Here is a 27,239-nt window from a genome sequence, read left to right as displayed (position 1 = left end):
TCTACCTCCAGCAGGTGGTGCTGCTGCCCTGACTGGACGTAGATTCAACGTAGTCGTTAACGAAGCGTCCCGCCATGATCGTGCACACCCAAGAGGGGAGATTGTCATTGCGTATGGCTCCTGATCACTTTGATCACCGGCGGATCGTAGTGATCACTTTTACAGCAGCGGCGGTAGGAGGGGAAGAAGAGAATCCACTCACCTTCCTAACGTTCCCCTGACGATCGTCGCTCCCTTCTGCTCTGGCCAGCATCCCCGCTCGTTGTGACGTAAGTACTGGGTCCCGGCTTGATGACGTCATCAAGCTACAACCTAGAACTTAACGTCCGTACGAGCGGGGACGCCAGCCAGAGCGGAGGGGTCTACAGCTGCTCATCCCTGGAGCCTGAGAGGCGAGTAAAGGCTGCTGGCTACAGGGGGGGACATCTGGCTACAAGAGGGGCACCAATGGCTAGCTATCTATACTGGGGATCTGTCTGCCTGACCCCCCAAATGCGCCCTCTCGCATGTAAAATGTCCTGGTCCTTAAGGGGGGTTAGGCAGCCGGTCCCCAAAGAGTTAATGTAGCTTTATTTTTTTTTATTTTTTTTCCATCCCTGTGCACAATGCATACACCTCTAAGGTAGCTGTGAGAGAACGCGGAAAAGCCGCCGCGTGTGCTGCTGAGGAGGCGGCTGTTTCCGCGTCCAATGTGGCGGTTTGCACGCGGAGGCGTGCGTCTGGTAACAGGGCAGAACGCGGAAAAGCCGCCGCATGTAACAACAGTAAGGCGGCTGGTTCTGCGTCCAGCGCGGCGGTTTGCACGCGGCAGCGTGTCTGGTGTTGCTGGGTCTGTTAGTGCACACATGCTTAGGAATACACGCGCACGCGCACTGAGAGGCAGAACTCTTATATTGGGCAAGGTGAGGTCAGCTGATCACGCCGTTCAGCTGACTCCAGAGCAGGATACTATTGGTTGATCAATCAGGGGTGGTGCCGGAGAGCACTACTCCATATATAGTTACTGCTGGCCAGTCTCAAGTTGTCTGCCGTTGCGATCACTACGTGGAAGCACTCAGACCTTAGTCAGATCCAACAGTGTGTTTGAACCAGGTGGACCTGGGAATTCACACTGAGCCAGATTACTTGTATTGTTATTTTGTTTATGCTTAGACTAGTTCCGGGGTGTAGAGACCACGGACCTCACACCCAGACTAGGGAACTTGCATTATCATCTGTTATACTTCAGACCAGTGGCGTACCTAGGGCATGTGACACCCAGTGCTGGGTATTAAAAGACACCCCCCCCCCAAAAAAAAATGGGTGTGGCTATAACCTGCGGCGCGCGAAGCGCACTGCGGTGAAAAATGGGCATGGCCATGACCAGATGAGGGCTGAGCTAACTAATTTAAAGTGAACCCGGGATGAGAGTGATATGGAGGCTGCCATATTTATTTCCTTTTAAACAATAGGGAGCCCTGCTGATCTATTTTGCTGCAGTAGTGAACTGAATTGCACCAGAAACAAGCATGCAACTAATCTCGTCAGTTCTGACAATATTGTCAGAAGCTCCTGGCCTGCTGCATGCTTGTTCAGGATCTATGGTTGAAAGAATTAGAGGCAGATGACCAGCACGGCAGCCAGGCAACTGGCATTGCTTAAAAGGAGAGAAATATGGCAGCCTCAATATTATTCTCACCTCAGGTTCCGTTGAAAGTGCAATGCAAAGACAGTGGGCCCAAGTTTTGGTGAGCCTTTTCCCAGAAAATTCACATAATTGTGCAGGTTTTCTCAAGAAAATACACGTAAAGTGAGTAGATTTGCCCAGAAAATAAATGCAATCATGGCGGTAGATTAGCCCAGAAAATACATGCAATCATGGTAGCAGATTTGCCCAGAAAACACATGCAATCATGTGGAAGATTTGACCAGAAAATACATGCAATCGTGGCAGACCTGGCCAGAAACCACTTCAATCATGTAGCAGACCTGACCAGAAAATGCATACAATCACATAGCAAACCTGGCCAGAAAACACTTCAATCATGTAGCAGACCTGGCCAGAAAATACATGCAATCATGTCGGCAGATTTGACCAGAAAATACATGCAATCATGTGGAAGATTTGACCAGAAAATACATGCAATCATGTGGCAGACGTGGCCAGAAAACACTTCAATCATGTAGCAGACCTGGCCAGAAAATACATGCAAGCATGTGAAAGATTTGACCAGAAAATACATGCAATCGTGGCAGACCTGGCCAGAAACCACTTCAATCATGTAGCAGACCTGACCAGAAAATGCATACAATCACATAGCAAACCTGGCCAGAAAACACTTCAATCATGTAGCAGACCTGGCCAGAAAATACATGCAATCATGTCGGCAGATTTGACCAGAAAATACATGCAATCATGTCGGCAGATTTGACCAGAAAATACATGCAATCATGTGGAAGATTTGACCAGAAAATACATGCAATCATGTGGCTGACCTGGCCAGAAAACACTTCAATCATGTAGCAGACCTGGCCAGAACAGTTGATACACCTGCTAATATAAATTAAAAAAAAACATTCACCTGAAGCAGCAGCAGACCTCCTGTCCCGGCCTCCGTCCGGCGCAGCTCCCACAATCCTCTGCAGCCAGCCAGCAACTGAAACTCCCGCGCTTAGAGCAGGGCTATGGGAAAATGGCGCCCGAAGCCCTGCACTGCAGACTCAAAGTCTCCAGAGCAGGGCTTCAGACGCCATTTTACTGTAGCCCTGCTCTGCCGCAGCTGTGGGCTGCTGCTGTCAGTGAACTGACACGGCGTCTATTAGACGCCGAAAGTCAGTTCACGCTGGAGGTTGCTTTAGGGGTGCTTAGAGAATGGCACTGCCATTGCCCCAGTATAGCTAGTATAGTTGCCCCCAATATAGCTAGTATAGTTGCCCTTAGTGTAGGTAATATAGTTGGCCAAGTATAGCTAGTGTAGTTGCCCCCAGTATAGCTAGTACAGTTGCCCACAGTATAGCTAGTATAGTTGCCCCCAATGAAGTTAGTATAGTTGCCCCAGTAAAGTTAGTATAGTTGCCCCAGTATAGCTAGTATGGTCGCCCCCAGCCAGTATAGCTAGTATAGTTGCCCCCAGACAGTATAGCTAGTATAGTTGCCCCCAGCCAGGATAGCTGCCCCCAGTATAGCTAGTATAGTTGCCCCAGCCAGTATAGCTAGTATAGTTGCCCCAGCCAGTATAGTTGCCCCCAGTACAGTTTAGTTGCCCCCAGTATAGCTAGTATAGTTTAGTTGCCCCCAGTATAGCTAATATAGTTGCCCCCAGTAAGTATAGTTTTCCCTAGTATAGCTAGTATAGTTGTCCCCAGTAAAGCTAGTATAGTTGCCCCCAGTAAGCTAGTATAGTTGCCCCCAGTATGGCTAGTATAGTTGCCCCCAGTATGGCTAGTATAGTTGCCCCCAGTATGGCTAGTATAGTCGCCCCCAATATGGATAGTATAGTTGCCCCCAGTATGGCTAGTATAGTTTCCCCAATATGGCTAGTATAGTTGCCCCCAGTAAGCTAGTATAGTTGCCCCCAGTATGGCTAGTATAGTTGCCCCCAGTAAGCTAGTATAGTTGCCCCCAGTAAGCTAGTATAGTTGCCCCCAGTATGGCTAGTATAGTTGCCCCCAATATGGCTAGTATAGTTGCCCCCAATATGTATAGTTGCCCCCAGTAAGCTAGTATAGTTGCCCCCAGTAAGCTAGTATAGTTGCCCCCAGTAAGCTAGTATAGTTGCCCCCAGTAAGCTAGTATAGTTGCCCCCAATATGGCTAGTATAGTTGCCCCCAATATGGCTAGTATAGTTGCCCCCAGTAAGCTAGTATAGTTGCCCCCAGTAAGCTAGTATAGTTGCCCCCAGTAAGCAAGTATAGTTGCCCCCAGTATGGCTAGTATAGTTGCCCCCAGTATGGCTAGTATAGTTGCCCCCAATATGACTAGTATAGTTGCCCACAGTATAGCTAGTATAGTTGCCCCCAGTATAGCTAGTATAGTTGCCCCCAGTAAGCTAGTATAGTTGCCCCCAGTAAGCTGGTATAGTTGCCCCCAGTAAGCTGGTATAGTTGCCCCCAGTAAGCTAGTATAGTTGCCCCAGTATGGCTAGTATAGTTGTCCCCAGTATGGCTAGTATAGTTGCCCCCAGTATGGCTAGTATAGTTGCCCCAAGTAAGCTAGTATAGTTGCCCCCAGTAAGCTGGTATAGTTGCCCCCAATATGTATAGTTGCCCCCAGTGTAGGTGCCCCAGGAGTGGGAAGCAGGGCTAGATGGAGGGACTGTGGAGGGGTCCCTCACCTGGGACCCCTCCTTCTGTCTCTCTCCCCCTCCAGATAGCGGCGACAAGTGCGGGGCAGCCAAAGGCGTACAGAGAATTACTCACCTGATTTCCGCGTTCCAAGCGTGGGGCGCAGCGTCATGATGTTACAGGTCTCCGCCTCCAATGCCGCCCACTGTGCTTCCGCTAATCAGGAAGCACAGTGGGCGGCATTGAAGACGGAGACCTGTAACGTCATGACGCTGCGCTGCACGCGTGGAATGCGGAAATCAGGTGAGTAATTGTCCATACGCCTCCGGCCGCCTCGCACTTGTCGCCGCTAATTTCTGGAGGGGGAGAGAGACAGAAGGAGGGGTCCCAGGTGAGGGAGGGGGGGATATGTCCCCCCTCCCCACCACTGCCTCCATAGCCCCTCCTTCCAGCCCTGCTTCCCCCTCCTGCTGTGCTGCTGTGGGGGGTCGTGGCGACACCCCCCTGGGTGTCTGACACCCGGTGCGCCATGCCCCCCTGCGCCCTATGGTAGGGACGCCACTGCTTCAGACTAGTTCCAGGGTGTAGAGACCACGGACCTCACACCCAGACTAGGGAACTTGCGTTATCATCTGTTATACTTCAGACTAGTTCCAGGGTGTAGAGACCACGAACCTCACACCCAGACTATTGAACGTGTGTTATAATTTATTATTCATCAGACTAGTTCCGGGGTGTAGAGACCAAGAACCTCACACCCAGAATAGGCTTTGTTGATATCTGTTATGGCTTTCTGCTTTCCTGACTATCCCTCTGATCCCTGATTCGGTACCTCGCATATCTGATATTCCGTTGCCAGACCCTGCTTGCCTTGAATACCGAATCAGCCTTCTCTCTTTGTACTTTGTTTGTCAGTGTGTTGCCGACCAGGCGTGCCCGACCTCGAGAGCTATCTCTCCGTTTAAGAGAGAGTCTCCAGATCTGATAGTGACATCCACCTCCAGGTGTCACTCACTCTCTGGTCCTTCCTGTCTCCAGCCTGACTCCACCCCTTGGAGAGTCTCAGGCTGCTGGAAGGTTCCTGTGCCTCAAGAGCAGTATTCCAGGCTGCTTCTATTCACCTGTTCAGCAGGTGCATGTCTCAAAGTATTACTGTTACACCAAACACTCACATACCTATAGGTGTCCAGAGGTTAGCAATATATCTGTATTATCGGCAGGGCCGGATTTGTACTGCTTAGTGCCCTAGGCCGAATATTGCCAGCCGCCCCCTGACACAGCATCCACCCACCCCTCCCCCCACATACATCTCTGTTTTAAGTGTGCACAATGGGGATTGCGCAGGACAGTACGCTTTCCAACAAGTGATGTCATTCAGGGGCTGCTCTCACTGTATCTGTATCTGCTGGTGTCCTGGCAGGTAGCACACATACAGAACACCAATGGCTAGAGTGATGTAGATAGGTATTAGGAAGGTAGGGGTTAAGAAAAAAAAAAGACAAGGGGGGGGGGGGTATTTGCCTCCTTACACAAACATTTAGTCACTGAAAGGACATCAACCTGACCTATGCTTTATAGACCTCGCTGCTATAAATGGGGCTTTGCCAGCCACCACAGTAATAAACCTATTTTTATTTATCAGAAACATTGGAATAGCAAACATTAAAAATATTTACAATTATGCACAGGTATCAGCTAAATGGATTAAAATAAAATAACAGCACTGCTGCAAAATAGCAGATGGGCCCACAAAATAGGATGCAAATAGGGCTTATTGCACAGTGCAAGTTCTGTACTCTAACAAATTCCAACTGGGAACAGTTCTCCACAACAGAGCTCCATGTGACAGTGTTGTTCATGCTCAATCTTTACATATCCAGATCACAATTTGTAACACAAAGGCACACAGCAGAGCAGCTAGTCAGTATATTTTGCATGCAGTGAGTGAGGTGTAAGCAAGGCAATGCATATGCACAGCAAAGCCAGCATTCAAAGACATATGCCCTCCATACTCACAGATCACGTCATCTGCAGGTTGCTTGTGTTGGCATGCATACGTTGAGTGCAAGTGTCCCAGCTCAGGTGACCACAAATGTCCATAGGAAGGGGCCCCACTAGCTTCCACATTGCATGTGTCGTGGATCCTCATACACAACACCGCTGATAGATGCCCTCCGACCGAGAGCTGAGCAGTGACTCCCCCCCCCACAGATCATCTGACAGATCAACTGTTTCAATCACCAGTCTGTGTGGCCGCCGGACTTGCGATCTAGTGTCGCTCCTTCCCGTTCGCTAACCTCCCCGCACTTTGCAAACATAAATCCTCCTCCTTGCGGTTGCTGTGGCTTGCAGGCCTGCCCGACATCAAACAAACAGCGGCAGATAAATAGCGGTGCTTCTTTCATCAGAGCGATGAGACAGCGAGCAGTTCTCAGTGACGCGCCGTGTAATTCAAATACAGGAAGTGATATTACCGCTAACTTCCTGTACACGGCTCGTCACTGGGAACTGCTCGCTATCTCATCGCTCTGATGAAAGAAGCACCGCTATTTAGCTGCCGCTGTTTGTTTGATGTCGGGCAGGCCTGCAAGCCACAGCAACCGCAAGGAGGAGGATTTATGTTTGCAAAGTGCGGGGAGGTTAGCGAACGGGAAGGAGCGGCACTAGATCGAAAGTCCGGCGGCCACACAGACTGGTGATTGAAACAGCTGATCTGTCAGCTGCAACAGCGCCCCAGCCACGTTGCCGCCCTAGGCCCTAGTCTTTGTGGCCTGCCCACAAATCCGGCCATGATTATTGGTGATTCTGCAGATCATCAATAATCGGGTATATATCTGTATTCTTGGTGATACTGCAGATCACCAATAATCAGATTCTCTCTGCGTGCTGACACCAATCGTTACAGAACGGCAGACCAAACCAAATGGACGCACTCAGCAGCCGTCTTGATGCACTCACCACTACGGTGGAGAATTACACCCGAGTGCTGAACAGTCACCAGACCCAAATCAACACTTTGTCTGGGACTGTATAAGTCTTTCAGACTGCTGTGAATGCAGTGTGATCTCCTCCTAGCACAGACATACGCATGTCTGTACCTGAAAGGTTTTCTGGTCACAGATCTGACTTCCGGAATTTTAGAAACAGAGTGTTATCATACTTTGAGTTAAAGAGAATCTGTATTGTTAAAATCACACAAAAGTAAACATACCAGCGCGTTAGGGGACATCTCCTATTACCCTCTGTCACAATTTCGCTGCTCCCCGCCGCATTAAAAGTGGTTAAAAACAGTTTTAAAAAGTTTGTTTATAAACATACAAAATGGCCACCAAAACAGGAAGTAGGTTGATGTACAGTATGTCCACACATAGAAAATACATCCATACACAAGCAGGCTGTATACAGTCTTCCTTTCTAATCTCAAGAGATCATTTGTGTGTTTCTTTCCCCCTGCAGCTATCTTCCACTGAAGTGTCAGGCTGTTTCTTCCTGCAGAGTGCAGACAGCTGTGCGTGTATGTAATTCCTCAGTATGTGAAAGCCCAGCCAGCTCAGAGGAGGATTTATCCAGCTTGTAAAAGATAATAGAGCAGAGAGAAGCTGCACTAATCTAAATAACACACAGGCAGTGTGCAGAGAGGGCCCTGGAGGAGGGAGATGCATCACAGAACCACAACACTGAAGAACTTGGCAGCCTTCCAGACACAGGCCGACAAGTCTGACGGGAGAGAGATAAGTTGATTTATTACAGAGATGGTGACAGTAGAACGTGCTGCAGGAAGCCAGAACACATTAGAATAGATTTTGGAACTTGTAGGATGGAAGAAAACCGGATGAAATTTTTGTTACGGAGTCTCTTTAAGGCCTAATTCGTCAGGAACCGTAGCACAGAGAGTAACCTTTATTAAGACTCTATTGTCAGGGGACAGACACAATAATGGGTAGCACCAGTACCAAAACAATAATGATATAGCTCATGAATAAACATATAATGAGTGTGCAGAAGGGGGATCAAAAACACCAAGATCTATCCCAAACAAAGAAAATCCCCTAAAGAACCGCACCACACAACTTATAATGTAGAAAATATGAACATGAGCTTTTATTGAACAATGGGTTACAGGAATGATATAAAATCAAATTAAAAACATCAAGCCCGGATACACACAATAATAAATAACAAATCACTGTATAAATGACAATAGTATGGCCCCATCCCTCCTCAGATCCCCAAAATATATCTATAATAGACCCAAGAGGGTCTCTTACCTCTTGGGTCTATTATAGATATATTTTGGGGATCTGAGGAGGGATGGGGCCATACTATTGTCATTTATACAGTGATTTGTTATTTATTATTGTGTGTATCCGGGCTTGATGTTTTTAATTTGATTTTATATCATTCCTGTAACCCATTGTTCAATAAATGCTCATGTTCATATTTTCTACATTATAAGTTGTGTGGTGCGGTTCTTTAGGGGATTTTCTTTGTCTGGGATAGATCTATTGTCAGGGGATTCCCAGACTTAGGCATATAGTCTTCCCGTGGGGGATAAGGCCCTGACCTCGGTGGAAGAATTTTTTAAAGCTATGGCTATAATTTACGATGACCCGGACATTGCCTCTACCGCTGAGCGGAAGCTCAAGTTGTTACGGCAGGGCAAAGGTCCGGTAGAAAACTATGCTGCAGAGTTTAGAAAGTGGGCAGTGGCTGCTAGATGGGACTCATTCGCTCTTTTAGACTGTTTCTTATCAGGGTTGTCAGACGCAGTTTCTGATTTGATGTTGGGTCATCCTGAGCCCAAATCCATTGAGGCCATTTCATCGGCTATCAGAATTGATCGTCATTTACGATATCAAAGACAGACCCGGGGTAGGAGCAATGTGAGATACTTGTCCTACGCAGCGTCTCCTTCAGTTTCATCTCCTCCTGCTTCACCTCCACCGGAACCAATGCAGATTGGTCGGTCGAGATTGTCTCAGGTGGAATAAAGACGCAGAGAGACAGAGCAGCTCTGTCTGTACTGTGCAGAAGGGGGTCATAAAGTGCAGAATTGTCCCAAGAAGTCGGGAAACTCTGCCGCCTAGGTGTAGTCGGAGGTAATACCCTAGGCGTGCAGTCTTTACCTCTAGATGATAAACGTTTTCTTCTCCCTTGTACTATATCCTGGCAGGATAAGACAGAGACTACTGAGGCCTTTGTAGATTCTGGCTCAGCAGCTAATTTTATGGATTATGAATTTGCTAAGAAATTGGGGATTCCGATCTCCCCACTGAAACAACAGATCCGGGTCACTGCAGTGGATGATTCCTCCCTGCAGAGTAACCACCCTCTCTCCCAGACCCCAGACTTGGGGGTCACAATAGGGGTGTTGCATAAAGAAAGTTTACCATTTTTCGTGTTACGAATGGCATCCTCCACGATCATTCTTAGCATGCCATGGTTACAAATTCACTCGCCTCAGATCAATTGGGCTACGGGTCAGCTAACTAGCTGGTCTGCCCATTGCTATCATCATTGTCTAGCAAAAGTAACCTTTGGTAAAACCAAGATTCACATGGAGGGATTGCCAGATCAGTATTCAGAATTTGCAGACGTGTTTTGTCCCAAGGCTGCAGATAAACTTCCTCCACACCGTCCTTTTGATTGCCCCATTGATCTCAGGTCTGGTTGTATGCCCCCTAGAGGTCATCTCTATAATTTATCTGGGCCAGAGAAATTGGCCATGCAGGAATACATCCGAGAGAACTTGGCCAAAGGTTTTATTCGCCCTTCTCGGTCCCCGGCAGGGGCAGGGTTCTTTTTTGTGAAAAAGAAGGATGGAGGCCTCCGTCCATGCATTGATTATCGTGGCTTGAATAAAATTACAGTAAAAAATCGCTATCCTTTGCCTTTAATCGACGATTTATTTACTCAGGTCACCAATGCTAAGATTTTCTCGAAACTGGATTTAAGGGGTGCATACAACCTTGTGCGGATCAGGGACGGTGATGAGTGGAAGACGGCCTTTAACACGCCCGACGGGAACTACGAGTACCTGGTGATGCCCTTTGGGTTGTGTAATGCCCCGGCCGTCTTTCAAGAACTGATTAACGAAGTCTTTAGAGAAGTATTGGGCAGATTCGTCCTAGTTTACTTAGACGACATACTAATCTTCTCATCCAACCTCTCAGAGCACAGAAAGCATGTTAAGTTTGTGTTACGGAAGTTGAGACAAAATATGCTGTACGCTAAACTGGAGAAATGCATTTTCGAAGTAACCACTGTTGCCTTTCTGGGGTACATAATTTCAACCTTCAAAATTGTTCTGTGCTGCACCCATTTTGAGACATGTCGACACCACCTTCCCCTTTATTGTGGAGGTAGATGCCTCTGAGGTAGGGGTAGGGGCTGTGCTGTCTCAGCGTTCTGGGCTGCAGGGAAGATTACACCCCTGTGCCTATTTTTCACGTAGGTTTTCACCCGCAGAGAAGAACTACGATATAGGCAATAGGAAACGTCTAGCCATTAAGTTGGCCTTTGAGGAATGGCGACATTGGCTAGAAGGCGCAGAACATACCATTACTGTCTATCCACTTGAGGACCTAGGGCTTTCTACCCCTTAAGGACCGGCCACTTTTTTTCCATTCAGACCACTGCAGCTTTCACGGTTTATTGCTCGCTCATACAACCTACCACCTAAATGAATTTTGGCTCCTTTTCTTGTCACTAATAAAGCTTTCTTTTGGTGCTATTTGATTGCTCCTGCGATTTTTACTTTTTATTATATTCAGCAAAAAAGACATGAATTTTGGCAAAAAAATGATTTTTTTAACTTTCTGTGCTGACAGTTTTCAAATAAAGTAAAATTTCTGTATACATGCAGCGCAAAAAATGTGGACAAACATGTTTTTGATAAAAAAAAACCCATTCAGTGTATATTTATTGGTTTGGGTAAAAGTTATAGCGTTTACAAACTATGGTGCAAAAAGTGAATTTTCCCATTTTCAAGCATCTCTGACTTTTCTGACCCCCTGTCATGTTTCATGAGGGGCTAGAATTCCAGGATAGTATAAATACCCCCCAAATGACCCCATTTTGGAAAGAAGACATCCCAAAGTATTCACTGAGAGGCATAGTGAGTTCATAGAAGATATTATTTTTTGTCACAAGTAAGCGGAAAATGACACTTTGTGAGAAAAAAAAAAAAAAAAAAAAGTTTCCATTTCTTCTAACTTGCGACAAAAAAAAATGAAATCTGCCACGGACTCACCATGCCCCTCTCTGAATACCTTGAAGGGTCTACTTTCCAAAATGGGATCATTTGTGGGGTGTGTTTACTGTCCTGACATTTTGGGGGGTGCTAAATTGTAAGCACCCCTGTAAAGCCTAAAGGTGCTCATTGGACTTTGGACCCCTTAGCGCAGTTAGGCTGCAAAAAAGTGCCACACATGTGGTATTGCCGTACTCAGGAGAAGTAGTATAATGTGTTTTGGGGTGTATTTTTACACATACCCATGCTGGGTGGGAGAAATATCTCTGTAAATGACAATTTGTTAATTTTTTTTACACACAATTGTCCATTTACAGAGATATTTCTCCCACTCAGCATGGGTATGTGTAAAAATACACCACAAAACACATTATACTACTTCTCCTGAGTACGGCGATACCACATGTGTGGCACTTTTTTGCACCCTAACTGCGCTAAAGGGCCCAAAGTCCAATGAGTACCTTTAGGATTTCACAGGTCATTTTGAGAAATTTCGTTTCAAGACTACTCCTCACGGTTTAGGGCCCCTAAAATGCCAGGGCAGTATAGGAACCCCACAAATGACCCCATTTTAGAAAGAAGACACCCCAAGGTATTCCGTTAGGAGTATGGCGAGTTCATAGAAGATTTTATTTTTTGTCACAAGTTAGCGGAAAATGACACTTTGTGAAAAAACACAATTAAAATCAATTTCCGCTAACTTTTGACAAAAAATAAAATCTTCTATGAACTCACCATACTCCTAACGGAATACCTTGGGGTGTCTTCTTTCTAAAATGGGGTCATTTGTGGGGTTCCTATACTGCCCTGGCATTTTAGGGGCCCTAAACCGTGAGGAGTAGTCTTGAAACGAAATTTCTCAAAATGACCTGTGAAATCCTAAAGGTACTCATTGGACTTTGGGCCCTTTAGCGCAGTTAGGGTGCAAAAAAGTGCCACACATGTGGTATCGCCATACTCGGGAGAAGTAGTACAATGTGTTTTGGGGTGTATTTTTACACATACCCATGCTGGGTGGGAGAAATACCTCTGTAAATGGACAATTGTGTGTAAAAAAATCAAAAGATTGTCATTTACAGAGGTATTTCTCCCACCCAGCATGGGTATGTGTAAAAATACACCCCAAAACACATTGTACTACTTCTCCCGAGTACGGCGATACCACATGTGTGGCACTTTTTTGCACCCTAACTGCACTAAGGGGCCCAAAGTCCAATGAGTACCTTTAGGATTTCACAGGTCATTTTTGTTTCAAGACTACTCCTCACGGTTTAGGGCCCCTAAAATGCCAGGGCAGTATAGGAACCCCACTAATGACCCCATTTTAGAAAGAAGACACCCCAAGGTATTCCGTTAGGAGTATGGTGAGTTCATAGAAGTTTTTATTTTTTTGTCACAAGTTAGCGGAAATTGATTTTAATAGTTTTTTTTCACAAAGTGTCATTTTCCGCTAACTTGTGACAAAAAATAAAATCTTCTATGAACTCACCATACTCCGTACGGAATACCTTTGGGTGTCTTCTTTCTAGAATGGGGTCATTTGTGGGGTTCCTATACTGCCCTGGCATTTTAGGGGCCCTAAACCGTGAGGAGTAGTCTTGAAACCAAATGTCGCAAAATGACCTGTGAAATCCTAAAGGTACTCATTGGACTTTGGGCCCCTTAGCGTACTTAGGGTGTAAAAAAGTGCCACACATGTGGTACCGCTGTACTCAGGAGAAGTAGTATAATGCGTTTTGGGGTGTATTTTTACACATACCCATGCTAAGTGGGAGAAATATCTCTGTAAATGACAATTGTTTGATTTTTTTACACACAATTGTCCATTTACATAGAAATTTCTCCCACCCAGCATGGGTATGTGTAAAAATACACCCCAAAACACATTATACTACTTTTCCTGAGTACGGCGGTACCACATGTGTGACACTTTTTTGCAGCCTAGGTGCGCTAAGGGGCCCAACGTCCTATTCACAGGTCATTTTGAAGCATTTGTTTTCTAGACTACTCCTCGCGGTTTAGGGCCCCTAAAATGCCAGGGCAGTATAGGAACCCCACAAGTGACCCCATTTTAGAAAGAAGACACCCCAAGGTATTCCGTTAGGTGTATGGCGAGTTCATAGAAGATTTTATTTTTTGTCACAAGTTAGTGAAAAATGACACTTTGTGAAAAAAAAACAATAAAAATTAATTTCCGCTAACTTTTGACAAAAAATAAAATCTTCTATGAACTCGTCATACACCTAACATAATACCTTGGGGTGTCTTTTTTTTCTAAAATGGGGTCACTTGTGGGGTTCCTATACCGCCCTGGCATTTTACAGGCCCAAAACCGTGAGTAGTCTGGAAACCAAATGTCTCAAAATGACTGTTCAGGGGTATAAGCATCTGCAAATTTTGATGACAGGTGGTCTATGAGGGGGCGAATTTTGTGGAACCGGTCATAAGCAGGGTGGCCTTTTAGATGACAGGTTGTATTGGGCCTGATCTGATGGATAGGAGTGCTAGGGGGGTGACAGGAGGTGATTGATGGGTGTCTCAGGGGGTGGTTAGAGGGGAAAATAGATGCAATCCATGCACTGGGGAGGTGATCGGAAGGGGGTCTGAGGGTTTGGCCGAGTGATCAGGAGCCCACACGGGGCAAATTGGGGCCTGATCTGATGGGTAGGTGTGCTAGGGGGTGACAGGAGGTGATTGATGGGTGTCTCAAGGTGTGATTAGAGGGGGGAATAGATGCAAGCAATGCACTGGCGAGGTGATCAGGGCTGGGGTCTGAGGGCATTCTGAGGGTGTGGGCGGGTGATTGAGTGCCCTAGGGGCAGATAGGGGTCTAATCTGATAGGTAGCAGTGACAGGGGGTGATTGATGGGTAATTAGTGGGTGTTTAGGGTAGAGAATAGATGGAAACACTGCGCTTGGGTGGTGATCTGATGTCGGATCTGCGGGCGATCTATTGGTGTGGGTGGGTGATCAGTTTGCCCGCAAGGGGCAGGTTAGGGGCTGATTGATGGGTGGCAGTGACAGCGGGTGATTGATGGGTGGCAGTGACAGGGGGTGATTGATGGGTGGCAGTGACAGGGGGTGATTGATGGGTGATTGATAGGTGATTGACAGGTAATCAGTGGGTTATTACAGGGAAGAACAGATGTAAATATTGCACTGGCGAATTGATAAGGGGGGGGGGGGGGGGGGTCTGAGGGCAATCTGAGCGTGTAGGCGGGTGATTGGGTGCCCGCAAGGGGCAGATTAGGGTCTGATCTGATGGGTAACAGTGACAGGTGGTGATAGGGGGTGATTGATGGGTGATTGATGGGTAATTAGTGGGTGTTTAGAGAAGATAACAGATGTAAACGATACATTTGGGAGGTAATCTGACGGCGGGTTTGCGGGCGATCTAATGATGTGGGTGGGTGATCAGATTGCCCGCAAGGGGCAGGTTAGGGGCTGATTGATGGGTGGCAGTGACAGGGGGTGACAGGGGGTGATTGATGGGTGATAGGTGATTGGCAGGTGATTGACAGGTGATCAGTGGGTTATTACAGGGAAGAACAGATGTAATTAATGCACTGGTGAATTGATAAGGGGGGGTCAGAGGGCAATCTGAGCGTGTGGGCGGGTGATTGGGTGCCCGCAAGGGGCAGATTAGGGTCTGATCTGATAGGTAAAAGTGACAGGTGGTGATAGGGGGTGATTGATGGGTGATTGATGGGTAATTAGTGGGTGTTTAGAGGAGAGAATAGATGTAAACAATGGATTTGGGAGGTGATCTGATGTCGGATCTGTGGGCGATCTATTGGTGTGGGGGGGTGATCAGATTGCCCGCAAGGGGCAGGTTAGAGGCTGATTGATGGGTGGCAGTGACAGGGGGTGATTGACGGGTGATTGATGGGTGATTGACAGGTGATTGACAGGTGATCAGGGGGATAGATGCATACAGTAAACAGGGGGGGGTGGTCTGGGGGGGGGGTCTGGGGAGAATCTGAGGGGTGGGGGGTGATCAGGAGGGGGCAGGGAGCAGGGGGGGGGGATAAAAAAAAAATAGCGTTGACAGATAGTGACAGGGAGTGATTGATGGGTGATTAGGGGGGTGATTGGGTGCAAACAGGGGTCTGGGGGGTGGGCAGGGGGGGGGGTCTGATGGGTGCTGTGGGCGATCTGGGGCAGGGGGGGGAGAAATCAGTGTGCTTGGGTGCAGACTAGGGTGGCTGCAGCCTGCCCTGGTGGTCCCTCGGACACTGGGACCACCAGGGCAGGAGGCAGCCTGTATAATACACTTTGTAAACATTACAAAGTGTATTATACACTTTGTATGCGGCGATCGCGGGGTTAACATCCCGCCGGCGCTTCCGTATAGCCGGCGGGATGTTGCGGCGAGCGAGCGGTGACAGGCGCCGGCGGAGGATCGCGTCACGGATGACGCGATCGCTCCGCCCATGCCCTTAAATGGACCGCCGCCTCTGTGGGTGAGGCCGTCCTGAAGGGCTCCACTTCCCCGCCGCCCCTGTGTAGTGGGCGGTCGGGAAGTGGCTATACTGACCACAAGAATTTGGAGTACATTGAGGGCCGACAGGCTCGGTGGTCATTATTTTTCTCGAGATTCAGATATGTAATCACGTATACCCCTGGTAGTAAGAACATCAAAGCTGATGCCTTATCCAGATGTTTTGAGCCCGAGACAGCACAGCCCTCAGACCCAGAAACCATTCTCCCTCAGAAAGTGGTTCTGGCCACCACTGAGACCTGGAGGGACTGGACAGAAACGTTGGGTCCATTCCAACAGGATGTACCAGAGGGAAAGCCTGAAGGGGTCATGTTTGTACCATTGCCTTTTCGTCTACAGACACTGCAGTTGTTCCATTCACACAAGAATGCTGGGCATCCTGGGGCCACCAGAACTCAGTTGCGAGATGTGCCTGGTGGCCGTCATTGGCAAATGACTGCAAAGAGTATGTAAGAGAGTGTGCAGTGTGTGCTAGGAGAAAACCCTCCCGTCAGGCACCGGTTGGAACTTTGCAACCATTGCCAGTCCCGAGTAAGCCATGGACCCATCTGTCCATGGATTTTGTGGGCGAACTCCCCAGGTCTGAGGGCATGACGGTAATTTGGGTGGTAGTCGATCGATTCAGCAAGATGGCCCATTTTGTCCTCCTGAAAGGACTCCCCTCAGCCCAGGAGTTGGCCGATCTCTTCATCCAACATATTTTCCGACTGCATGGTATTCCGGAAAATATAGTGTCAGATCGGGGAGTCCAATTTGTTTTTAAGTTTTGGAGGGCATTCTGTCATCAGTTAGACATGGAGCTATCTTTTTCATCAGGCTATCACCCACAGACCAATGGCCAGACCGAGAGAACCAATCAGTCTCTGGAACAGTTTCTAAGGTGTTATGTGGCAGATGTTCAGACCGACTGGGTCAAATTCCTACCATTTGCAGAATTTGCACACGAGAATTTGAAAAGCTCCTCCTCAGGTTTTTCCCCATTCCAGGTGGTGACAGGAAGGTCACCTAAGTTCACCCCATTACTAGTGGCTGCCACCCCGTTTCCAGCCCTGGAGGATTGGCAGAAGTCCTTAAAACAAGTTTGGGGAATGGTAGAAAGGAATTTGAGGAGGGCTTTTCAGAGTCAGAAGAAACAGGCTGATAAGAGACGTTCCATAGAGTGGGAATTCCTTCCAGGAGACTTGGTCTGGGTGTCCACACGACATTTGGCTCTGAAGCAACTCTCTCCCAAGTTAGGTCCCAGATTTGTGAGTCCATTTCCAGTGACCATGAAAATCAATGACGTCACTTATACCATCGATCTCCCTACCAGCATGCGAGGTGTGAGATCGTTCCATGTGTCCTTGCTCAAACCGGCAGTGCACGTGGATTCCGCTCCCCCCCCCCCTGTGTTGATTGATGACCAACCTGAGTATGAAATTGAGAAGATTCTAGACTCCCGGCTTGTGCAGAACTCCGTGCAGTATTTGGTGCACTGGAAGGGGTATGGCATTGAGGAAAGAACTTGGGTGCCAGAATGTCGCATGCACGCAGAGGACTTGAAAAGGGAGTTCCATAACTTGCATCCTGAGAAGCCGGGCAGGAGATGTCCGGAGTCCACTCCTCGGGGGGGGGGGGGGGGGGGGCGTTTGGGGTACTGTGAGAGAACGCGGAAAAGCCGCCGCATGTGCTGCTGAGGAGGCGGCTGTTTCTGCGTCCAATGCGGCGGTTTGCACGCGGAGGCGTGCGTCTGATAACAGGGCAGAACGCGGAAAAGCCGCCGCATGTAACAACAGTAAGGCGGCTTTTCCGCGTCCACCGCGGCGGTTTGCACGCGGCAGCGTGTGTCTGGTGTGGCTGGGTCTGTTAGTGCACACAGGCTTAGGAATACACGCGAGCGCGCTGAGAGGCAGAACTCTTATACTTGGCAAGGTGAGGTCAGCTGATCACGCCGATCAGCTGACTCCAGAGCAGGATACTATTGGTTGATCAATCAGGGGTGGTGCCGGAGAGCACTACTCCATATATAGTTACTGCTGGCCAGTCTCAAGTTGTCTGCCATTGCGATCACTACGTGGAAGCACTCAGACCTTAGTCAGATCCAACAGTGTGTTTGAACCAGGTGGACCTGGGAATTCACACTGAGCCAGATTACTTGTATTGTTGTTTTGTTTATGCTTAGACTAGTTCCGGGGTGTAGAGACCACGGATATCACACCCAGACTAGGGAACTTGCATTATCATCTGTTTATGCTTAGACTAGTTCCAGGGTGTAGAGACCACGGACCTCACACCCAGACTAGGGAACTTGCATTATCATCTGTTATACTTCAGACTAGTTCCAGGGTGTAGAGACCACGGACCTCACACCCAGACTAGGGAACGTGTGTTATCATTTATTATTCATCAGACTAGTTCGGGGTGTAGAGACCAAGGACCTCACACCCAGAATAGGCATTGTTGATATCTGTTATGACTTTCTGCTTTCCTGACTATCCCTCTGATCCCTGATTCGGTACCTCGCATATCTGATATTCCGTTGCCAGACCCTGCTTGCCTTGGATACCGAATCAGCCTTCTGTCTTTGTACTTTGTCTGTCAGTGTGTTGCCGACCAGGCGTGCCCGACCTCGAGAGCTATCTCTCCGTTTAAGAGAGAGTCTCCAGATCTGATAGTGACATCCACCTCCAGGTGTCACTCACTCTCTGGTCTTTCCTGTCTCCAGCCTGACTCCACCCCTTGGAGAGTCTCAGGCTGCTGGAAGGCTCCTGTGCCTCAAGAGCAGTATTCCAGGCTGCTTCTATTCACCTGCTCAGCAGGTGCATGTCTCAAAGTATTACTGTTACACCAAACACTCACATACCTATAGGTGTCCAGAGGTTAGCAATATATCTGTATTATCGGTGATTCTGCAGATCATCAATAATCGGGTATATATCTGTATTCTTGGTGATACTGCAGTTCACCAATAATCAGATTCTTTCTGCGTGCTGACACCAATCGTTACAGTAGCATTAAAAAGCATCCCATGTTTTCTTTTTCAGGAATCGCAAAACTGCAGTTAATTTCAAAGAATAGGTATATATGATTTTTGTTGTCATTTCTTACTTCTGGATCTAGCAATAATTCCTTATCTAGTGACCAACATCTAGTATGAGGATGATTGGAGGGCCACAGGCCCAGTGCACACCAAAAACCTCTAGCAGATCCGCAAAACCCTAGAGGTTTTTAAAGCAGATTTCAGAGTGATTCTAGGCATGTTTATAGAGTTTCTCTATACATGCCTAGCGGTTTTTGGAGCGTTTTTGTGTAGCAGATGTCATATATTGTTACAGTAAAGCTTTTACTGAGCAGCTTCTGTAACAAAAACACCTGGAAAACCGCTCTGATCTAGCGTTTTTCAGAGCTGTTTTCCACTTTCCTATACTTTAACATTGAGGCAGAAACGCCTCAGAAATCTCAAAAATGCTGCAGCTCCCTAGTTTGTGTTTGTGGAAAAAAAACGAACGGCTCTGATGTGCACCATCCCATTCACTTTCATTAGCCAAGCGGTTTTCCCCCTGCAAGCGTTTTAAAAAACGCTCCAGAACCGCTCTGGTGTGCACCAGCCCTTAATTGTTAGAAAGATTGGGGAGTGAACCGAGTATGTGAAATTTCTGATTTTGATATCAACCACAGGAAGGAGTTGTTCTTGTTGTAGCAAAGAATAGTCAATCCTAGAGTAAGAATTATGAGTCTTTGAATAGCAAGAATAATCAATTGCTCCTAGATTAAACAGCCTCCATGCATCTACTAGTCGGTTGGCCTTCTATAATTTAGTAATTTTTGTTCAAATCTTCTATTAATTTTTTTTTTTTATTTTGCTGTCTGAATGTTCTAAAGAGACGTTAAAGTCACCCTTCATATTAAAGTCCCCGTAGTCATGAAAGATATTCTATTGGTTACATTTTAAATAAAATTAACCTGACCTACTTCTGGTTCCAGTGCCAGTGTGGACGGGCAGGAGTAACAGGAGCTCTGCTCAGCAATCTCACAAACAGCGGTCACCTGCCGCACCACATCGCTTCTGAAAATTAGGTGGAAGTGGCCCACAGCACCCTGAGTGTTCTGTCAGCTCCCATAGACAAATACTTCACTGGAGAGGCAAAAAAAAATAAATGCTCGCGCACGGAGAGTGGAAAAAAAAAAAAAAAAAAAAAAAAAAAGAGGATGGTATCACCTTACACAAGGCAATCGAAGGCCGCACAGCAGGAAACAGAGTCCAGAAGCTGGGACACTGATTCAGAGGAATATGAGTAGCATCTCCAGGTAAAACTTAAAGTGTCCGACTTCTGCAGGCTGGCAAGCAGAAAATAGATGACATTAAAAATAGGAGAAGGGGATATAACCTGAGGATTGTGGGCCTCCTGGAAACCTATAAGCCAGGGCTACTTCAAGAATTATGTGAAAACACCATGCCCCAACTATTAGACCTGGACGGGACTTTTAGAGTTGGACAGGCACACAGGTTAAGTCCACCTTGGGAAAATGGTGGAATGCCTCGCCTGGTTATGGCTAAATATCTGGATTATAATAACTCACAGCTGATTAACCCTTTCTGGGCCAGCTGCCTAGCTCTACTTAAGGACCAGGCGATTTTGCATTTGGGGGGGGGGGGGCCTGGGTCAGGCAGCCGGATCCCTGCTAGGGCTAGCTGGGCATGGTGTCCCCAGTGTGGCCAGGTGTCCCCGTTATATTGCAGGCAGCCTTTACTCACCTCCCAGGCCCCAGCGATGAGCAGCTGTAGACCCCTCCACTCTGGCCAGCATCCCCGCTCATACTGCCGCTAAGTTCCGGGTCACAGCTTGACGACGTCATCAAGCCGGGACCCAATACTTACGTTAGAGCGAGCAGGGATGCCGGTCACAGTGGAAGGGAGTGACGGTCGCAGCAGCAATGTCAGGAAGGTGAGTGGATCCTCTTCTTTCCCCCCTACTGCCACAGCTCTAAAAGCGATCACTACGATCCAACGACGATCGTGGTGATCACATGATCAGGAGCAAAGGCGTAACTAGAAATCACTGGGCACACTTGCAAAAGTTTGGATAGGGGCCCCCTCCCCCTACACACTGAATAAGGTGTGTGTACAAATCTTTGTCTACAAAACTTTGCATGATTCATTATCAGTGGCTGAGCAGATGCAGTCATTAGAACAATTGTGCAGAGAGCAGAAAGCTTCTTCTATAATTGCCCTTAGTTGTCACTCTCAGTATGGGGCCCCCTGTGGCTTCTGGGGCTTCTATTGTTACGCCCCTGATCAAGAGCCAAGCAATGGCTCCTAATCACTGAGGGGAGATGTCAGCTGTCATATGACAGCTTAATCTCCCCTCTTGGGTGCGCACTATCGCGTTGGGAGTGGAAAAGGCAGGCGGTGTAAGTCCTACGCCGCATCAGGCTTAAACGGCCACAAGTGCGGTGTAGGATTTAATATGAAACATGCTTATGAAACACGTGAAGAACCTTTGACACTGCAAGAAGCAGAACTTAAACTCTTAAATGATTACTCAGCTGATTTCAACAAAAGAGAAAACTGTTCAGTGTGGCCTGAATGGAATTATATCATAGAAAGATAAAATTTGCTCTCCTATATCCTGCAATCAGAGAACCAGCGAAAGCATAAAAATACCTCGATATATCAGGCCCGCACTCTCCTAGCAACACATGCTGATTGCTGAATGGTGCAACACATGTAATGTTTTTACACTTGCCTAGCACTTCTTGTTTTGTTGATCCCACCTTTGTGATAGAGATGCAGATGAGAGAGACAGTTACACTCCTGAATGCTTCACCTTCAAAAAAGGCTGCAGAGAGGGGAGAGAAGACTGCAGTCCCGCAGGATAAAAGTGGAGTCCCATTCAAGGAAATGGAGTTTACACCAGTTACATACTGGAGCAGTGGTTGACTGTTTCCCAGTTACCTTTGCAGAAGCCTAGTTTCAATTATTGTTCTTTGTTTAATTTAGACACATTTTATGGGGGACAGTGATTAGTGGTACATTGCTGTCTCTCTATTGTGTTTTGTGTTTTATGTCAGAAGTGTTATGGTGGGAGGGAGACATGATGTACTCCCGCATACTGCTCCGACTTACAACATGGTGCTTATATTTACATCATGTGACGTAAAGGTACTGCAGTCCCCAGTGAAGCAAGAGATTGCGCACAGATGTTGGACTTCTTCAAGAAACTCACCTGGTTCAAAACGTGATGAAGTTTATGAAAAAAAAATGGGCTGCACATAGGGTGAGTACCCCAGCAGTAGGCAAGAAAGCAGGCGTGATTATCCTGATTAACAAGTCGATCAGAGCATAGTCACTATATGTTTCACAGGACACGGAAGGCAGGTGGGTCTGTGTCAACCTCCAACTGAAAGGGGAAATTCTACATGTATTTAATGTATATGCTTCGAACATAGACATTGGGGTTTTTCTACTGAATTTGCAATGGAGACTAGCTCTAGATCTCCAGACAGATCTCCTCCACATAGACAGGCAGGTCGAGTCTTTCTACACCTTTGTCAGAAATAATGGAGATTCTGACACTTTCCAATTCCTGGCGATTTCTACAACCCTATGATATTTTTTTTTATTACCCAGTTCACAAGTCTTTTTCCTGCATAGTTTATATTGTCCGCTCCCCGTCCATGATAAATAGAATCAGTGACGTGGAAATAACTGATTTAGTAACATCAGATCATAGTCCCATTGCTCTAGAACTCCAGGAGGTGGTGCCTAAGGGCACGGACATCTTATGGAGATTCCCCTAGTTACTGCCTTTTCCGCTCCCAACGCGATCGTGCGCACCCAAGAGGGGAGATTAAGCAGTTGGTAGCAGAACAACAGTGACTGTCCAGCTGATCGAATTTGGTCTGTCTACAATGAAGCAACGACCTTATTATCTTGGGTGTGCCCCCCAACACATTCATATAGCCGGCGGTCATTGCTTCATTGTGATACGCAAGCCCCCTCACTGCGGCAAGGTAACTATCACGAAGGGGAATTGACACATGTAAATGCCTTTTGTTTTGTTGTTGCAGCCGCAATGCAGCCAGACAAATTAGGCAGGCATGTACACGTACCAGTACACATAAACAAAAGAGAGGGAGTACCGTTTCCAAAAAAGAGTATGCAGCGTGCCCAATGTCTCTCCCCAGTGCCTCCTGGGAAGTGCAGTCCAGATAAAACAGAAAGGACCGGCACCGCTGTCTTGTATCAAAGCTCTTTTAATAGCACCAAAGTGGCAGCAGTGACAGACTGCTGTTTCGGTTTACACCTTTATCAAACTGCTCAAAGCCATAAAAATTGTGACAAGACAAACACCTTTAAATACCCCCTTCCTGTATGGGAGGGGCCCCAGAGCGGACCTGAGAGGGAACTTCAATGGTAATATGCAAATATGCTCATGTTTCATGCACACTGAAAAAAAAAAGTGTAATACCTGAATTAGCTTGTACACCACACCCCCAAGCTGGGATGGATGGATGATCACTTCCAAAAAAGGGAAACACTTTCTCCTCCTGTCCCTCCTCCAGCCAGCTACTCACAGCTGTGCAGGCAGTGCTCTGACAACTTCCAGGTCAACCCGGAAGTAATCAACACATTATGGTCATTGGAGTGATCAGGTTGCAGTATTACCAAAAGTGGCCACAAGATGGCTCTCTAAAGGTCGGTGCGACATTAGAGTTGCACCCTGCAGTAAAAAATGAAAAGTTCAAGATTAAGCCACAAGATGTCAGTGTGTGCAAAAATTCTAATGCAGTCAATAATTCGCATAGACAATGAGTTTAAGTATATTTTAAGTGCGACAAAAACGTCGCATCAAGAATACAAAAAGCAGTGTTGTTCTCCTACCTGGTTCGCTGAGGGTGGACATTAAAAGCAAAATCTGGAAAAAGAGCATAATATAAACATATGAAAACGTGATTAACTCAGGAGGTTCTGATGTCACTAGATACAAAAACTAAGATCATATTCGCGGTTTAAACCACCCACTCCAAAAGTATTCAGTTTCCTGATCCAAAAGGCCTCCTTTTTAAGTAAGGCCTTGTCCCTATCCGAGCCCCTCCAAGTATCCGGGACCCCATCGATTGCCATTATGCGCAATTGTGACACTGCGTGTTTATGCAAATGAAAATGTTGCGCTACCGCCAAAGTGCAATTCGGGTCGCGTATATTCGATTTATGCGACGAGAAACGCTCCTTAAGTCGCTGAGTGGTTTTGCCTACATAGCCAAAACCACATGGGCATTTAATCATATATACGACGTACCGAGAGTTACAATCGTATCGGCCACGTATTTTAAAGGGGGCACCCGTTTTCCAGATTTTGCTTTTAATGTCCACCCTCAGCGAACCAGGTAGGAGAACAACACTGCTTTTTGTATTCTTGATGCAACGTTTTTGTCGCACTTAAAATATACTTAAACTCATTGTCTATGCGAATTATTGACTGCATTAGAATTTTTGCACACACTGACATCTTGTGGCTTAATCTTGAACTTTTCATTTTTTACTGCAGGGTGCAACTTTAATGTCGCACCGACCTTTAGTGAGCCATCTTGTGGCCACTTTTGGTAATACTGCAACCTGATCACTCCAATGACCATAATGTGTTGACTACTTCCGGGTTGACCTGGAAGTTGTCAGAGCACTGCCTGCACAGCTGTGAGTGGCTGGCTGGAGGAGGGACAGGAGGAGAAAGTGTTTCCCTTTTTTGGAAGTGATCATCCATCCATCCCAGCTTGGGGGTGTGGTGTACAAGCTAATTCAGGTATTACACTTTTTTTTTTTCAGTGTGCATGAAACATGAGCATATTTGCATATTACCATTGAAGTTCCCTCTCAGGTCCGCTCTGGGGCCCCTCCCATACAGGAAGGGGGTATTTAAAGGTGTTTGTCTTGTCACAATTTTTATGGCTTTGAGCAGTTTGATAAAGGTGTAAACCGAAACAGCAGTCTGTCACTGCTGCCACTTTGGTGCTATTAAAAGAGCTTTGATACAAGACAGCGGTGCCGGTCCTTTCTGTTTTATCTGGACTGCACTTCCCAGGAGGCACTGGGGAGAGACATTGGGCACGCTGCATACTCTTTTTTGGAAACGGTGCTCCCTCTCTTTTGTTTATGTGCATACGAGTGCCTCAGGAGGTGAGCACGACTACGCTTTCACGATATTAATCACTTCAAGTGAAGATATGACCACTCCGGATGTGTTTGGTTATAATGAGCAGCAAGCAGGAGAGATCCTGGCTCTACTGAAGAAAGATGTCACATACTTGAGGACCCCAGATGCCAAACCGTTACAAAGAGAACTTGAATCGATCAGAAAGAGACGCATAAATCTTGAACTACATGCAGACACACTTGGCGAATATTGCCGGGTACGACGTATTCCAAGAGCGATGAGATCGCAGGTGCCTCCATTATTGTTTCCACATGATAAGGAGTTCACGGGTGTGTGGGAGCGCATATGGAATCGTGCCTCCTATGACGCTATGCTCCACACCATAGTGCGAATTCATCAAGAGCTATCATTAGTGGATGAAAAGGCTGAGACCCTAACCAAACAACTGCAAGAGGTGTTGCCTGAAGAGCAGTATACTGGTTTTATGGATGGCCTAAAGACCAAAATGGAAAACTTTACTAAAACGGTGGAAACAGATAAGAGGAATAAGTTTGCTCGCGACTCTTCTGATTACACCAACGGTTTCGTGTATTCTTGGCAGAGACTTTCGGGTCCTCGTAGACCGACCCCTAAGGGGAAACCACCACGTGGTAAGAAACCTCGCACACCAAGAGGAGATTCTGATTCTGAGCCGATCTCGGATGCCTCAGTGGGTGCTTCGAGAGATCAATCCCCAAAGGGCCACGTAGGGGCCGCAGCAGGAGAGGCGGCCGGAGATACCAGCGGAGAAAATGGACATCAACGCAGGGCAAGCCCACAAGGCAGGGCCAGGCCAGGCCGCAATGTGAGTCCGAGAGTACTGAGACCGAGGGCACACCATCATTAGTGGTGAACATTAGTTCCCACAGTCTTTCACCTGACGAGATTCAAGTTTTGGAACTGGGACTGAACTTTTGTCCAACTAACTCACCGAATTTCTTCGAAGTGGATCAAGAACTTTATCGTTTTTTTCGTCTCATTAAGCTCAAATATTTTTTTGCCTCCATACCCCAGTTCCCAACTTCTGGAGATGGCCCTGAGGGTTGTTTCAGGTTGCGGGAAATAGGTTTGAGAAACCCTAGTGGTTTCATTCCACCAAGTCACCCCACTATTGACTCATTTATTTCTAGAGTCCAGAATGACCTTAGATGTGTCGAGGATGATTTCCAGAGGGGTAAAATTGGGGTCAATTGTAATTTGTCACCAATACAACGTAGAGCTATTTCTTCCCTACGGGATAATGTGTCCATCACCATCCGCCCCGCAGATAAGGGTGGGGCAGTGGTGGTGATGGATACCAGTATGTACAACGAGGAGGTTTTGAGACAATTATCTGACTCTGATGTTTATGAAAGCATAGATTGTGATCCTGTGTTGATTGTTCGGGCAAAAATTGATGATTTATTAAATGAAGCATTGAGAAAAGGCATTATCGATAATGGTCTTTTTAAATTCCTCAGGGAAGAACATCCCAAGACCCCTACGCTTTATATCCTTCCTAAAATCCACAAGAGGCTGGACAGGCCTCCAGGTAGACCCATTGTTTCGGGCATTGGGTCAATATTTGTACCAATAGCTAAATTCCTGGATGGCCTGCTCCAGCCTCTTGTACATGAAGTACCATCGTATCTTCGTGATACAAGGATGTTTTTGGATAAATTACGAGGTCTTGGTCAAGTCGATGAGGGAGTTCTACTTGTTACACTAGATGTTGAGAGCCTCTACACCTCCATCCCGCATGATGGGGGTGTGGAGGCGATTGACTGGTTCATCATGACCCGCACTGACTATTCACACGAGCAGAGGAAATTTCTGGTGCGACTGTTGGAGGTGGTACTCAAGTGCAACTATTTTACGTTTGGGGGCAGGTATTTTGTGCAGAGGCGGGGCACGGCAATGGGCTCGAACGTGGCCCCCTCCTACGCAAATCTATACATGGCCCTCCATGAGGACGCATTTGTCTATGATAATTGTCTTTTCCGCCAGCACGCTTTGTGCTGGTGGAGATTTATAGACGACATATTTTGCGTGTGGAGGGGCCCGCGTTCGA

The 27,239-nt window shown here is 47.0% G+C and overlaps 1 protein-coding gene across 3 annotated transcripts in view; it reads right to left on the bottom strand.

Annotated features, from left to right (window-relative positions):
- The window catches only part of LOC137509743 (cyclic AMP-responsive element-binding protein 3-like protein 3), a 638,953-nt gene that overhangs the window by 9,784 nt on the left and 601,930 nt on the right, over positions 1 to 27,239 (bottom strand). Inside the window, exon 10 of one of the 3 annotated variants that reach the window (XM_068233853.1) lies at positions 23,881 to 23,914. The exons of the other annotated variants lie outside the window; for them this stretch is intronic. Coding sequence (XP_068089954.1) covers positions 23,881 to 23,914 — 34 coding nt within the window. The remainder of the gene's footprint in view (positions 1 to 23,880; positions 23,915 to 27,239) is intronic. 3 annotated transcript variants of the gene reach the window in all.

The sequence above is a fragment of the Hyperolius riggenbachi genome, chromosome 1 (assembly GCF_040937935.1).
Source record: "Hyperolius riggenbachi isolate aHypRig1 chromosome 1, aHypRig1.pri, whole genome shotgun sequence".
In the NCBI taxonomy this organism is placed as follows: domain Eukaryota; kingdom Metazoa; phylum Chordata; class Amphibia; order Anura; family Hyperoliidae; genus Hyperolius; species Hyperolius riggenbachi.
This window is presented reverse-complemented; position numbering and strand designations above follow the sequence as displayed.